Here is a 15,329-nt window from a genome sequence, read left to right as displayed (position 1 = left end):
GTCAAAGTGTAACCGTAAAGTAACTAAACTTTCCAGCCATCACTTTTTTTTTTTCACAGAAAACGTAATCAAAAGGGATTAAAATCACTCACTTTTTTCAAACCAGTTATATTATCAGTACACATCCTAAATATGTAATATTCTGGTTTTGAGCAAGAAATCTACATGTGAAGCAGGAACAGCACATGTACTCAAAGTTCTGTTCAAAATGCTGACACCGGTTAACAGTATTCCTACTTTTAATTACAATACACTACTTTAAAATGAAAGTCCAACATTCAAAACCACCCTACATTAATTAAAAGCACATAGTATCAGAAAAATATACAAAAGTACCTAAAATAATAGTACTTATGATGCTAAATAATGTACATTGTATTATAATTGTTGATGTATTAATGTGTTCATCACAATATTGCAGCCATTAAAAGGTGGAGCTCATTTAAATTACTTCATATACTGCTGCTAATTTACAGTCCAGTACTTACTTTCCAGCTTCACAATCAGAACCTTATCAGAAACAACAGTGACTCGGCAGAAACATCTTTTAATAAAATATATGTTTTTAAATTTGAGGAAACAAAAGTGAAGCCTCAGTAACACAATCAGTCCAACAAGTTCCAACACACTGAGGTCAGTAAAGTACAACACAAACAAACAGCTCACATTCAGATAAAACTAATACTGAACAACATCCTGCTTCATCACACCTGGAACTCACCTGTGAGACCAAACTAAAGTTCTACAGATCAATCACCTCCATCAATCAATCATCAACCTGTCAGGGCAAACATTTATACCTGTAAATCAAATATACCTAAGTGAGTGAAGCTTCATTCAACTCTAAATCAAACGGGTAGAAAATGAGCTGGAAACTGGACCACTGACTCCGTCCCAGTCCTCCCCCTCAGTCCCAGTGCATCTGCTCGGCCATCGACATGTACTCTTCCAGCTGAATGTCCAGGCTTCTCTTGGACAACGACATGTAGTCGTCCAGTTGTTTGTCCAGTCGGCTCTTGGACATGGACATGTAGTCGTCCAGCTGTGCGTCCAGCTGCTTCTTTGTTGGGACGTGGTCTTTTCTCCACCTCGGCCTCCTGGAGGCAGTGGCCCCGCCCTTCTGCAGGTGTGTTGGTCCTGCAGGAGAAACAGGTGATCGACAATGTACTGAAATACAGAATGTATTAATTACTTTAATGGGAGGAAGGTTTTTTGTTTGTTTGTTTGTTTTTTACACAGGTGCTGGTCTGACAGGTGAGTGTGTTCACTGCTCAGTGAGGGTTTGTGTTGATAAACCGACCTGCAGTCAGTTTTTGGATGGTTCTCGTCCTCAGGGGGAGACGCTGACTGAGTCGACTGTGAACGTTACGTCGTCCTGCACAGAAAGCACACACAGGTGCAGGTCTGATTACAAGTGCAGGTGTAATTAAAGATGCAGGTCAAACTACAGGTGCAGTTGTTACTACAGGTGCAGGTCTTAACATACAGATGCAGGTCTAACTACAAGTGCAGGTCTAACTAGAAGTGCAAGTGTAACAACAGTTGCAGGTATAACTACAGGTACAGTTCTGACGACAGGCGCAGCAGGTCTAACTTCACCAGGGACTCACCCCTGTAGGGGGAGGTTAGGCTGGTTCTGCATCTGTACTTTTGCATGAAGCTCCAGAAGCCATGGGGTCTGGAGTTCGAGCGATGACGAGTCCCCTGCCGCCAGCCGAGTCGAGTCGAGATTCTCCTTCTCCTAAAACGCTGCATTGCCCCCCATCAGGATGGAGATCAGATGGTTAACCAGGTAGGTGTAGGAGTGTTACAGTTGGACATTACTCATCATTCCTTTAGGGTGGTTTGAAACAGGCCTTTTAACCACAACGATTATATTAAATAGAAAAATAACAAGCTTTCACACTGATTGATGTCCCAACGTGGACCTGATGAAATCCGCTCTGACAGAAGTGACATGCCGTTCTCATTGGTCTACAGCTCTGTGTCTAACCTGCAGGTGAAGGGGCGATGACTTCTCTCTCCTCACCAGCAAGACCACCTGTGGGGTGCCACACAGTCCCCACTGCTGCAGCACTGGGTCTATGGTCCTCATCCTGGACTGGGTCAACTGGTCCACCAGCAGCGTAGAGAAGCTGCAGCATGAGACAGAGAGTTAATTATATGCAGATGTTGCTGGATGAAATTAACATTATAATGAGTTGTTGTGATCGATTTGCTATGTATCTTAATGTATGGAGAAGAAGAAATACTTTCCATCGCTCCATGACACATTACAGGAAGGAAACTGAAATCTTAAAATTCATTTTTCTAAATCATTATGTTCTCCCAGATGTGATGAAATGTGTGTCTCACCGCTCATTGAGAGTCACTGTTGAGGTACTTCTCAGGGAAAACGAGGCTGGTTTTGATGAATCCATCTGCTTCCCGTTTCCCCGATACATTCTACTGCAAGTCACAAACCTGTGATGGTTGGAAAACACAGCTGAGGCGAATTTCGTTCACACGCATGCTAATTAGCAAAGACAAACGCCCCTTTAATTACAGGGACAAACACGACGGATTATGTTCAATCTCTAATGAGTCTTCAAATCCCGCTTTATACAATCCGCTGTATCATTACGGGGCTGCAACAATAACTTTGTGTTTTTAATTAATAAGTGATGATTTGGAGTTCAAATAACGCCGAATTCGAGAGAAGACCACAGCGATTCACGGGTCTTTTCATTTTACCGATTAACCTACAAAACATCTCGTTTCACCCTTTTTTTAAAAAGAGGGATTCGCCGCCATTATCTTCGTTCAAAATGACACGTTTTGAACTTCGAGGTAGCAGCATTAACATGGACACTATATCTATAGCGGTGCATAGCTGATGTGGAACATGTTTGAGTCTTGACGAAGAAAAGCTGTAAATATGAGAGACGAGTTTACTTTTAACCCGAACAACGAAGTGGATACATCTGGGTACTCCTGACTGTACTGGACAATGCTAATTAGCCGCAATGCTAATCGGCTAACTAGCAGCAATGCTAATCAGCTAACTAGCCGCAATGCTAATCGTCGCTTTGTTACCTTTTGTTCCTCAGCGTCGCTTCACACATGTCTTCAGACCCGCAGTATTGTGGTTCCCGGAATATAAAGCGTAAATTACGCTGATGACCAAACCAAACGTGTGAATGCTAAGGAGCTAACTAGCTAGCAACAGCTCCAGTAAAGGAATTGTAGCGAAGCTAATTACCTATTATCGTTGGTTCCTCACTGGTGACTGTTTGTTCGGATTGCGCGGCTCCCGTTTAAACAACAGTTCAGACTGAAATTGAAACTAAAAAAAATAAAAGAAGAAGAAAAAAACAAACATGTTTTTTATTTCGCTGATCGCAGATAGCTGACGGTCAACTATGGAAATGTTTTTTACCTGCAACTTTATTATTCATGTTTATCTGGCAGCTTTAGTTACTTTACGTATTAATATTTTTGATTGCAAAACTCATGAAAAACTGTTTTGATGTAGATTATGCCACCAATCTGAAATTACATTTAGCAATTAATAGAAAATAAATTGGAAAAATACTTTATTTTTAGTAGTTTTTCAAACAAAACATTTGCTGCTGTTCCTGTTAATTTTTTTTTTTTTTTGACTTTTTTCTGCCTTCACAAGGTTACTTGTGCTTACTTTAAGAGCTTGAATGCAGGACTTCTTCCTGTAATGAGTATTTCTACATTGTGATAAGAGTATTTTTACTGAAGTAATAGTTCTTAGTACTTCCACCACTGATGATTTATACTTTTATCTGAAAATCAACCAGAAAGTATTAAGTAATGGAAGTTTCCCTGTGGATTTATAATAGGCTAAACGCCTGAATGTGTTTTTGTGCTGTTAATAAAAACAAGGATCTTCCAAAAGCTTTAAAAATATAAATAGCAAAAATAAAAGACTGGGAGAGGGTTCATGTTTCAGGTTGAATATATGTAAGTTCAAGTCATATTTGTATTGGCCTCCTCCTACATTAAATCCACAGAATAACATCTTGCTTAATGATAATTAACAATGCAATTAAACAGGGTCATTATATTTTATTCTGCTCAAATCATACGTAATGCTGTTTTACTTTTTCTGCATTTATATCATCATTATGATGATTATCATCGTTGATTTATTTATTAATAATAGTTAGATGTTCTTCTCTACCCGTGAAGCTACTTTTATTTTTATAAAGCGTCGAAGTCGCCTGACTTCCTGTTATGTCTGGCTGTCTGGTTAGCATGTCGCAGCCCCCCCAGCCCTCCTCCCTCCTCCTCTCCCTCTACCCGTTACTCTCAGACAGTCTGGAACAGACAGAGGACACACACGCCGACAGACAGCCGGTCTCGCCGTCACAGGCAGCGGATCACAGCCGTGCGGAGACAGCCGAGTCCCGGTGAGTGGAGCCGACAGTGGCCGCTGAGGGTTCACTCTGTACGGTTGCGTTTGACAACTGTTGATGCAACGGCGACTGTCTTGTCTGTCTCTCTGACTGGCTTTCCGTCTGTCTCTCTCTTCTTGTCTCTCTGACTTGTCTGTCTGCGACGTCAAACTGTCTTTGATCATCAACTGCATCATCATCATCGTCATCATATCATGAATCAATTATTTGATCAACAGAAAATTAATCCGACTTTAATAACTAAGCAGCGTGATGACATCACCCACAACCAAATACTGAACGTAGTTTATGATTTAATAATCAATAATGAGTGAAAACTGTCAGTCAGAAGCTGATTGGGTGATGAAAACAGGTCATCTCTTTATATTGATCACTGATCATTTAAAACTGAACTATCACTATAGTGTACTACTTCTGTAATATACTTTAACTACTGTACTACTATTACTATACAGTACTATAACGACTGTACTTCTGTACTATTAGTGCACTAATTAGTACTATATATGTAGTTTGGTGTTACTGTACTGGTGTACTGTACTGTTACTGCATTGTATTGTTACTGTACTGCACTGTACTGTCATGGTGTACTGTAACTATACTAGTGTACTGGGCTACTGTACTGTTACTGTTCCTGTACTAGTGTACTGTCATAGTGTACTGTTACTGTACTAGTATACTGGATATATATATATATATATATATATATATATATATATATATATTGATATGTCCTTTTGGAAAAGCTGGACATATCAAAAGTTGTGAATCAATTCGACCTGCTTTTGTGCAAATCAAAGTGTCAACAGTTACAATGGAGAGGCAGTAGATGCGCCGTGGTAAATATTATGCTGCCTTTAAAATCATCCAGCATGCCCGGTTTGGTGTTGGGTCAGTGATAGTCTCCGGAGGCGTACCTGGGAGGGTTTCACAGACTTCCATGTCATAGCCAACCGTACCCTGACTGCTGTTAGGTACCGGGATGAAATCCTCAGAGCGATTGTCGTACCTTATGCTGGTGAAGGGGGCTCTGGGACTAGCCTGGCCTCATGTGGCTGGAGTGCGTAGGTAGTTCCTGGATGATGAAGGCACTGATGACAGGTTCCCCCGACCTAAATCAAATTAAGCACTTTATGTAGCGGTGCATCAGACCCACCAATTACCGCCAGGGACTCTCCAGGAGCTCTCTGATGCCTTGATTATTATTTATTAACTGTGTTTAACCCAATTATTGTTAAACACATTATTAAAAAGCATTATTTAAAATGAATCCAACTGTTATTTTTTTACCATTAATCTAACAAATGTAATTACAATTACTCTTATTAAAAAATAGTTTTCATTCTAGATCAATCTAATGATTATTTTCTTTCTATAAATAGATGGACATGTTACCAGTCTTCAGAGTCCAAGGTGGTGTCTTCAGATGTCTTTTCCTTTTTTCCAAAAACCAAAAGACACTCAGTTTATTATCACAGAAGATATCATCAGCAAATATTGACCTTTGTGCAGTTCTATTCCATCACCTAATGACTCCGTCTCGCGTATGGGCAGGTCGAGTATTAATCCCAACAATGTCACCTTTGGGTGACCCCCTGATGACCCCAGACAGGCCATGTCTTCCTGTGTCGTCAGAGGATCTGTTCCTCTTTTCTTCTTGCTTCGCAGGTGTACTACGGTCGTAGCATCAGCTTGGAGCTAAATATCGCCGCTACTTACCTGTATGAATCCTTGATGAGCGCCAGAGTGTTCAGTCACATCCTTGTGGCCTTTAGAGAAGATTCTGCAGGTGCTCTGAAGACACCAGATGATATAGCCTGTCCGGGTTCATCAGGGGGTCACCCGAAGGTGACATTGTTGGTATTAATACTCCCATACGTGAGACGGGAGTCATTAGGTGCTAAAGCACCACCTCCAGGTTAAATAGAACCGTAGTTACATACGTAACTTTCGTTATGAAAAGTACACTTTTGTCATTTTTCTCTTCAAGCAAGTGACCATGTCGGTGCTCAGCCCTGCCCCCAGCTGCGCCGACGCCTGCCTCAGCATCGTCCACAGCCTGATGTGCCATCGCCAGGGAGCCGAGAATGAGGGCTTCGCCAAACGCGCCATTGAGAGTCTGGTAAAGAAGCTGAAGGAAAAGAAGGACGAGCTGGATTCCCTCATCACCGCTGTCACCACAAACGGCGTCCATCCCAGCAAATGCGTCACCATCCAGAGGACACTGGACGGACGGCTGCAGGTAGGCGTCCAACTACGTCACGTGGGATGTATTCAAAAACACAATACAGGTTGGATTCTCTGCTCTTCATATGATAATAGAAACGTGAAGATCTGCATTCGTACATGAAGCACCATCATTCTTGAGCTGCAACGATCAATTGATTAGTTAACCGAAACTATTATCTATTGTTTCATTTCAGTCATTTTTCAAACAAAGATGGCAAATATTTTCTGATACCACCTTCTCAAATATCTCAGATTTGCGTCAAATGCAAATACTGTATGAACTGAAAGAAATGTCATGGTTGAAAGCAAGAGAATAAGCGATGCATGCAGTGGAGAGTCAGTTGAGGAGTAAAGGAACAATCACACCCAGAGAGTCCACTCAAAACCCAAATCATTTTTTTCCTTTTGTACGACTGCTAGCGTTCTTTATGGTTTTCATGGTCGGCAAGAGGCGGGCATTTCTACTTAACCACTTCCTTCCTGTTGTGATGGCAGGAACGGCCTGAAGGAATGGTTGATATTCGTGTGTTTTAATCAGGATGAAATTCTATATTTTTTTCAGTATGTACCTTTTTATGGTCTTTTTTCCCTCCTCCCCATCCAACAGCAGTAACATGAAGAGCTCCACGTCTGTTGAATCCCCCCCCCCCCCCCCCCCCCCCCCACTTCACAGGATCATCAGCTGTCTTGCCCAACGCACTTCATCAAGAGGTGTTTTTGAAGTGGCCGCTCCTGTTGTCGCCTCCATGTCTCGGTGTGATTGGGGCCTAAGAAAATGGGTGGTTGAAGTGTCTCTAAGTAGAAGACCATAGCAGGTGAAATGAGTTGAAACTGTGGAGACTGTTTCAAGGTTCACATATCTGTTCTCTAGTTTTCAGTGTAGTTGTAAGTAACTGATTTAGTCTCTGAACACTGAAGAATAAACATGTAATCGTTTTCATCAGACTTGTTGAACTGTGAAACCTTCATTGTGTGTCACGTTCTCTTGCACCCAGAGCAGCTGAAATGAAATCAGAATTCACTTCACTTCCTCCTTAAAAGCCTCTGCTTCCCCTTGAACAGTCACATGGTCATCTTTCATCCGTCATCAATTCATGTCAGGTGTGGTATTCACAGATTCAGATAATGGATTGGATGGATGTGGCACCAATTTCAAAAATATTCACCCAATAGTTTGTGAACTACCGTTTAGAGGCTTCTTTTTAGCCGTCCCCCTCTTGGTCATTTGGCCAGCGCCATCATCGTCTTTGGCCGTCACAATCTTTGTTTTTGGCTCTCGCTCTCTTTGGTCTTGGCTGACACCTTCTATGTTTTTGGCCATCGCCAACTGGTTTTTGGCTGCTGCCATCTTTGTCCTGGGCTGTCACTGTCTTTGCTTTTGACCATCGACATCTTTTGTTTTTTGGTCATCGCCATCTTGGTTTTTTTGGAACCAGAAGTGACACGAGCAGGTGGAGCTAAGTACACTTAGAACACTGAATAAGACATTTTTAGGACCAAAACGTTGTGGTGGGTTAAAGCTATAAGATGAAAACACAGACAACTCCTAGACTCAACAACGCTGTGGAAGTCACATGTCGATCACAATGTAGCCACGCCCTAAAGCATACACTGCTTCGTAGTCTGTTTGATACTAAATTTGACCACAATTGTTATTTATAATACTTGAAACTAGCGAGACCATAATGTTGTGTTTACAATGTTTTTTGAGGTCATAAATCAATTGTGAAGGGGGCTCATCTTCTCATTGACTTCTATACAATCAGAGAGGAGTCGCCCCCTGATGGTCATTAGAAAGAATGCAGCTTTAAGGCACAGCTTTGGCTTCACTTTTCAGACTTTGAGATTGCCGACCGGTCTGCAAAACTTTTCCAGAATGAAAACCCTGGAATCAGGTCTACCCTACAGTCTTCTTCAGGGAACCTGAAACCTTCGCAAGAAGAACTTTTGGATTATCATTCAGAAACAGTGAAGCCTCTTCATGGATCAAAGGAACCTTCTGAAGAACCTTCAAACATAAAACTGATATGAGAGTGTCAGACATCAGACTAAAGATGTGTGTTTCCTCGCATGGTGGAAGAGGAGGAGGAGGAGGAGGAGGAGGAGGAGGAGGAGGAAAGGCAGGCTGCTTGTTTTGTCTGAAACACAGGAAAGGGGCCGGGTTAACTTAAGCCAGACTGTGTGTGTGTGTGTGTGTGTGTGTGTGTGTGTGTGTGTGTGTGTGTGTGTGTGTGTGTGTGTGTGTGTGTGTGTGTGTGTTGCGCAGACAGACGAGAATGTGTACACGTCTAGAGTTTGTTCTTGAAACTCACCACAGACTTTCTACACTATAAAAAGTTCTGAGTAGCAACTAGTTTCAAACTAGTGATTAACTTAATCAGGTGAAAACATAAGTCAGTAATGACCAGTATATTTAATAAACTACTAATACTTACGACTATACTTGTATTTTACTTCAGTCTTTATTTCAGTACATTTATCTGACAGCTTTAGTTTGTGTACCGATTGATGTTTGTAAACCAAACTCATGAAGAGTTTATAATATTACAAATGCGTTAATCTAGAATGAAAATAATTATAAATGAATAGTTAAAAAAAAAAGCTCCAGCTCAACCAACTACAATTTACATTAATGCGTGACTCAATCGTGTCGACTGTTCTCTATATTATACGTTGCTATAATAACCATGAGCCTGAGCTGCTGTTGCCATGGATAAGAAGTACAGGTCACCATGGTTACTAAATTCTTCCCAAACTAATCCAGAATCAGATCAGATTGAAACTGCTGAATGTTTTTTTTTTTTTCTCTGATTGAACGGCTGTTGGTGAAATGCACCCTGGGAGACGTAGTTGTTTTCTGTCCTTCAGTTTTTATCTTCTTGTAACTTTTTGTCTATGAACAAAACTGTTTTGTCTCCTGACTGACTCGTTTTGTTTTGGATTATTTAAAAGTGTTGAAGGCAGAAAATGAAGCTGATCGTTAAGACATTTGTGTGTGTGTGTGTGTGTGTGTGTGTGTGTGTGTGTGTGTGTGTGTGTGTGTGTGTGTGTGTGTTTTGACTGCAGACTCTTATCCCTGCCCTTCAGCTGTGCACACAGAACACACTCTGCTGCTTCCCAGTGTGTGTGTGTGTGTCTGAAACCTTCAGAAACACACCTGTAACACTGTTTGTTGTTTGTGTGTTTTATTCAATTCTGATTGATATTAGTGTAACTCGTGATGCGTTCAGCTCCGTTAGTCCACATGTATCTTATTCCCAAACAGACCTGTATGAAGTGAGACAGGTCCGTATCAGCTCCAGAGTCCAGGATTCAGACACGTTTTTAGTATATATATATAGTAGTGTCCTACATTTAAAATGGTTGGTGGGAAATACATCAAAGTTATGAGAAAAGATGGTTTTCTTGCAGTGTGTTGAGGTCTGGCTGTCTCACACACAAACTTGTGAAGTGAGACATGATGTCATGGTTGTGGTTTGGTGTGATGGGCTAACCCTGAATAATCAGGTTCACACACACACACACACACCTCCCTTTATTCCTTCTTCCAGTTATTCATATTTATTATTTGCATGGGTGTCTGTTGATGATACAAATGGATCATTATACGTTTCTGCTATTTATCATTTTATTGTACTGTTTTCTTCAGTCCACATCTCTGAAGAATTAATTTAACATATACTGAACTAGTTCCAAGAGAATCTTGTGGCTGTGTGGTCTTTGATTGTCTTGTAGTCCTAGTTTCCCGGAACCTGGTTATTAACTAAACCCGACTCAAACCTGAACCTGATGTACCCTGAACCACAACCTGAACCTGATTCTAAACTAAACCTGATTCTAACCTGAACCTGATTCTAAACTAAACCCGATTCTAACCTGAACCTGATTCTAACCTGAATCTGATTCTAAACTAAACCCGATTCTAATCTGAACCTGATTCTAACCTGAACCTGATTCTAAACTAAACCTGATTCTAACATGAACCTGATTCTAACCTGAATCTGATTCTAAACTAAACCTGATTCTAACTTGAACCTGATTCCAACCTGAACCTCATTCTAACCTGAACCTGATTCTCACCATAACCTGATTCTTGACAAAAACCTAATTCTAAACGAAACCTGATTCTAACCTGAACCTGATTCTGAAGTAAGCCTGATTCTAATCTTAACCAGATTCTAAACTAAACCTGATTCTAACCTAAACCTGATTCTGAAGTAAGCCAGATTCTAACCTTAACCAGATTCTAAACTAAACCTGATTCTAACTTAAACCTGATTCTCTAGTCTGAACCCTCAAAGAGGCCTTGTCACCTGTCTGTTTGTTAAAATATCTCTGACCTCTATGTCGGTCTCTCTCTCTCTCTCTCTCTCTCTCTCTCTCTCTCTCTCTCTCTCTCTCTCTCTCTCTCTCAGACACATCTGTCAGTTGAACTGTCTCTGACCTGTCTGTTAAAATGTATCTAGTCTGTCAGTGTGTCTGTGTGTCTGCTTGTCTGTCTCTCTGTTAAACTGTCTCTGACCTGTCTGTCTTTTAAAATGTCTGTTTGTTTCTCTGCCTCTTTTTGACCTGCATGTCTCTCTCTGGCCTGTCTGTCTCTCAACTGTCTTTCTCTCTGACCCGTCTGTCTCACAGGTGGCGGGTAGGAAAGGTTTCCCTCATGTGATCTACGCCCGCCTGTGGCGTTGGCCCGACCTCCATAAGAACGAGCTGAAACATGTCAAGTTCTGTCAGTTTGCATTTGACCTGAAGTACGACAGCGTGTGTGTGAACCCCTACCACTACGAGAGGGTGGCGTCCCCCGCCACTGCAGGTACGGGACGGCGGTGGCTGTTCATCGGTTACCATGGTCTCTCTGTGGTCTGATATGTTCCCTGTCTTCCTTCAGGTCCTCAGTCTCTCATAAAGGAGGAGTTCATGCAGGAATGTCTGCAGATTGACCTGCCCGCCCACTCTGACCCCTACTGCCAGCCCCACCCTGTGAGCATGTATCCCAGAATGCCCATCTCTCCTCCAGGTCAGACTGTCAGTCAAATATTTGTTATTTCATATTCACATGAACCTTTGGGTGGGTGACGTCCTGTGTTCTGTCTCGCAGGCAGCAGCTCCATGACGGCAGCAGCTCTGTCACCTGTTGGCTGTGGGAGGAGTGGTGGCGGGGCCTGTGGCGAGGGGCCCGGACTCCTTCAGATCGCCCCGCCTAAGGACCACATGGGTCATGCCTCCCCACCTCACCCTAACCCCCCTCATCCCCCTCAACGTCTTCACCCTCCCACCCACCAGCCTCCTCACCCTCACACCCCCACCTCCCCACGCCAGTCCGACTACAGCAGCCTCCCCAAAACTGGTACTCTCTAACAAGTGTAACATTAAAGTAGGGTGGAATAAGCAAGCTAGCAAGCTACCTACCTAGTAAGCTACCTAACTAGTGGACAGCTGGCCAGTTAGCTAGCTAGCTAGCTAGCTAATTCCACCATGCTTTAAAAGAACTGTATTTAACATTCTGATCATTTATTTATGATGTAAACACAGAGTGTAGTGATGTAGACCTGAGCAGTGAGAGAAGTCATAACAACTAACCACAATTGATTTTCTTTTGTAGTACACATGACCACTGAAACAGTTTAATGTCCATTCTACTCCTTTTCTATTTCTGTATATGAGGCAGATACTGACCTGTGTCCTGTGTGTCTCTGCAGCCACCTGGCCAGGTAATAGTCCCGCCCCCTACAGCCCTGTAGGACAGAGTGGGCGGAGCCAACAGCAGCATCCGTTACTTCATCATCATCAGCACGCCCCCAACACTCACTTCTGTATGACATAATGCGAAATATCAAACTGAAGTACTGCAGTCGTAGTACTTTGCTGTAGTATATCCTACTGAGTCTAAGGTTGTGTTCCTGCAGGGTCACAGCACCACAGTACTGCTCCGCATCCACAGCCAGTGTCCAACCACCCAGGTACCCACTCCATCTTCAAATTCTCACTAATCTCCTCTCTTCTTACCCCTGTCTCTGTCTCACTTAGTGCCCCCCGTCTCACTGTCTCTCAGGTCCAGAGTTCTGGTGCTCCATCTCATACTTTGAGTTGGACGTTCAGGTTGGAGAGATGTTTAAGGTCCAGTCCAGCTGTCCTCTGGTGACGGTGGACGGTTATGTAGATCCTTCAGGAGGGGACCGTTTCTGTTTGGGACAGCTGAGTAACGTCCACCGCACAGCCGCCAGCCACAGAGCTAGGTGACCGGTCTTACCTGTCTTACCAGTGACAGTGCTGTGATGGTAGAAGGAGGAGGTGTACACAGCCAGTTCTTCTTCTGTGTCTTGTTTCCCTGCAGGCTCCACATCGGTCGGGGGGTTCAACTGGAGTGTCGGGGGGAGGGGGACATCTGGATGCGTTGCCTTAGTGACCACTCAGTGTTTGTCCAGAGTTTGTACCTGGACCGTGAGGCGGGTCGAGCACCGGGAGACGGAATCCATAAGATCTACCCCGGAGCCTACATTAAGGCGAGTGTGTCAATTTGCAGACGATGGTCTGCTGTTCTTCTCTGGACATGTTAAATCATGTTTCATCATTGACAAAAAAAAAACAAGGAGGGAGTTTCAACTTGCTGACAAACCACAATAACTAACTTCCTGTATGTGTGTAGCAGCCTACACTTATCCCCTTCACCTCACATAGTAGTGTTGGACATGACATCTCTGTCTCCAGGTGTTTGACCTGAGGCAGTGTCACAGACAGATGCAGCTGCAGGTGACAGCAGCTCAGACACCCTCGGCGTCTCAAGCACCGGCAGGCGGTGCGACTCCTGGACCAAACGTAGGGGGAATCTCCCCCGCAGCCAGTGAGTATCACCTGTGTGTCTTTTGTCTGTCTGTGTGTTTGTGGTCTGTCTTTCTTTCTTTGTGATATTGTATCTTGAATTTAGTATGGTGATGATATTGTATCGTGACTAAGCATTGTGTTGTAATCGTAGTTGACGCAAGTATTATACACAGTATATATATCTCATGATGATATCATATCCTGGTGATTCCCACCCATACTTCCTGTCTTTCTTCAGGCGTGTGTTCAGCCACTGGTTTGGGCGTGGACGACTTGCGCAGGTTGTGTATCGTGCGTCTGAGCTTCGTTAAAGGTTGGGGGTGCGATTACCCACGTCAGAGCATCAAGGACACCCCCTGCTGGCTGGAGGTCAACCTGCACCGAGCGCTGCAGCTGCTAGACCAGGTGCTGCACACGCTGCCGCCGCGAGAACACACACTCTGACACACTGCAGCAGGTGTGTGTGTGTCTTGAATCTGTAGCTGCATGTGGGCGGGGCTTAGCTCACAGGACAAGCGGTCACAGCAGAGTATTCCTCCACAGTTGGAAGGAAAAGCTGTTTTGAAGATGAACCTTCTATGATGGAGGGCGTGCCTGATGCTGTCAGTAGTCATAAGCCCCGCCCACACCGCAGCTCATTGCTCAGTTCAGAAAAGCTTCTGACAATCAGCCAACCACAACTCCCTCCTGTCAGTCAAATGAGTTTCCATGGTTATGAACATCAAGTTAAAGGGTCAGTTTACAGGTTTCTTTTTTAAAGATGATAATTTTTCACTTGTTAAAAGTCATATTTATACTTAATTTCAACATTTTTCAAAAGTATATAAATTGTATGTTGTGACAGTTTAGCCTGTTTTTGAAGTGACTGATACTGTCAGATTAACCATTTACTGAATCACTAGTAGCTCACAGGGTCCAGCAATCTTCTTTTAACCAAAATCTGTAAACTTGTAATTTATTTTTGCTGTGTCGTTATCAGTAAAACCTCTGTTCTGAATTATCTTTCATTGTTGTTAAATTCAAATGACTTTTGGTTAAAAAAAAAAGTGTGAGTGTTTTCTTCCTCGCCTGTTTTCGGCTTCGTCTACAGCGTCAGGCCCCAACCAGCTCAATCAATCAGAGTGAAGGCCTGACAGCTGGAGCTCAGCAGCATGCTGCATTGCCATTAAGTTGCTTTACAATAAAAGACAAAAAAAGATGACAAACAAGCAAAATTAATCAATTATTTGTTTGGGCAGAAAAACCTCAGAAAAAAAATTGTATCATGAACTTCACGCCAACGAAAACATCCAAATATTCAGTTTTATTTTTTTATAATTCTTTTTTATTATTTAATAAATTATTTTCAATTATTGTATTTTCTCAGTTAGTTGATTACTCTCCACACCCTAATTGACACAATGTGTTTTAAAGCAGTTTATTGTGTGAAAAACAAAACCATAGAAATATTCACATTTGAAAAGCTGACACAGCATTTTTTTATTTATTTTTTTAAAAGAAGTAAAAATAGATGGAGATTAATGTAGTTCGAGAAAACAAACCTATACTTAGGATCTATTTAACCCTAGGACAACAGTTTTGCAGACTAATTAAACTGAGAACTAAGACTTCAACATAGGGTGACTCATAATGATCAAAGCTTAACCATTCTTACATTTGCAAATTTGAAAATTGGTCTCCAAATTTGGACAGGAAAGCTCGGTTTGGGAATATTACTTTAATTATTTTGGCAAAATATGAAATAGTCGTTTCTTAAAAACTATTCCTATATTTGCTGCATAAATGCACTACAATAGATTTGTGATAACATAATAAACATAAAAAACATCCCTAGTTCTCAAGTTCATTAAT

General features: G+C 42.3%; 2 protein-coding genes and 1 long non-coding RNA gene across 4 annotated transcripts; 2 read left to right on the top strand and 1 right to left on the bottom strand.

Annotated features, from left to right (window-relative positions):
• Positions 1 to 231: 231 nt before the first annotated feature.
• On the bottom strand, positions 232 to 3,138 carry chtopb (chromatin target of PRMT1b). The gene is made up of 6 exons (XM_084025996.1): positions 3,076 to 3,138; positions 2,356 to 2,463; positions 1,994 to 2,135; positions 1,611 to 1,749; positions 1,301 to 1,375; positions 232 to 1,137 (listed from the first exon to the last, which is right to left on the bottom strand). Exons 1-6 carry the CDS (start codon positions 3,102 to 3,104, stop codon positions 908 to 910), a joined length of 723 nt encoding a protein of 240 aa, XP_083882122.1. The 5' UTR covers positions 3,105 to 3,138; the 3' UTR covers positions 232 to 907.
• Positions 1,156 to 3,138, top strand: LOC311023890. Its single transcript, XR_014598248.1, has 3 exons — positions 1,156 to 1,420; positions 1,495 to 1,792; positions 1,981 to 3,138. It is a non-coding gene; the product is annotated as an uncharacterized lncRNA (long non-coding RNA).
• Positions 3,139 to 4,138: 1,000 nt separating this feature from the next.
• Positions 4,139 to 14,595, top strand: LOC311023875 (mothers against decapentaplegic homolog 4-like). 2 transcript variants are annotated; one of them, XM_084025983.1, is made up of 11 exons: positions 4,141 to 4,421; positions 6,418 to 6,669; positions 11,292 to 11,469; positions 11,545 to 11,673; positions 11,755 to 12,003; positions 12,356 to 12,469; positions 12,563 to 12,616; positions 12,709 to 12,892; positions 12,991 to 13,159; positions 13,365 to 13,497; positions 13,717 to 14,595. In XM_084025983.1, the coding sequence occupies exons 2-11, from the start codon at positions 6,427 to 6,429 to the stop codon at positions 13,920 to 13,922; spliced, it is 1,659 nt and encodes a 552-aa protein (XP_083882109.1). In that variant the 5' UTR covers positions 4,141 to 4,421; positions 6,418 to 6,426; the 3' UTR covers positions 13,923 to 14,595. The 2 variants fall into 2 exon arrangements, with proteins under 2 accessions (XP_083882110.1, XP_083882109.1); XM_084025984.1 differs by lacking the exon at positions 13,717 to 14,595 and having other exon boundaries at positions 4,139 to 4,421; positions 12,991 to 13,185.
• Positions 14,596 to 15,329: the final 734 nt, after the last annotated feature.

Source organism: Eutrigla gurnardus (genome assembly GCF_963514095.1).
Source record: "Eutrigla gurnardus genome assembly, chromosome: 14".
Lineage (NCBI taxonomy): Eukaryota > Metazoa > Chordata > Actinopteri > Perciformes > Triglidae > Eutrigla > Eutrigla gurnardus.
The sequence above is the reverse complement of the archived record's forward strand: the minus strand, read 5'-3'. Positions and strand labels throughout refer to the sequence as shown.

Coding starts and splice junctions, on each gene's coding strand:
- chtopb (XM_084025996.1), bottom strand. CDS start 3,104: ATGTGTGAAGCGACGCTGAGGAACAAAAG. Junction 2,464..3,075: donor GCGACGCTGAGGAACAAAAG/GTAACAAAGCGA, acceptor CAACCATCACAG/GTTTGTGACTTGCAGTAGAA. Junction 2,136..2,355: donor ACAGTGACTCTCAATGAGCG/GTGAGACACACA, acceptor CTCATGCTGCAG/CTTCTCTACGCTGCTGGTGG.
- LOC311023875 (XM_084025983.1), top strand. CDS start 6,427: ATGTCGGTGCTCAGCCCTGCCCCCAGCTGCGCCGACGCCTGCCTCAGC. Junction 11,470..11,544: donor GGCGTCCCCCGCCACTGCAG/GTACGGGACGGC, acceptor GTCTTCCTTCAG/GTCCTCAGTCTCTCATAAAG. Junction 12,617..12,708: donor GCCAGTGTCCAACCACCCAG/GTACCCACTCCA, acceptor ACTGTCTCTCAG/GTCCAGAGTTCTGGTGCTCC.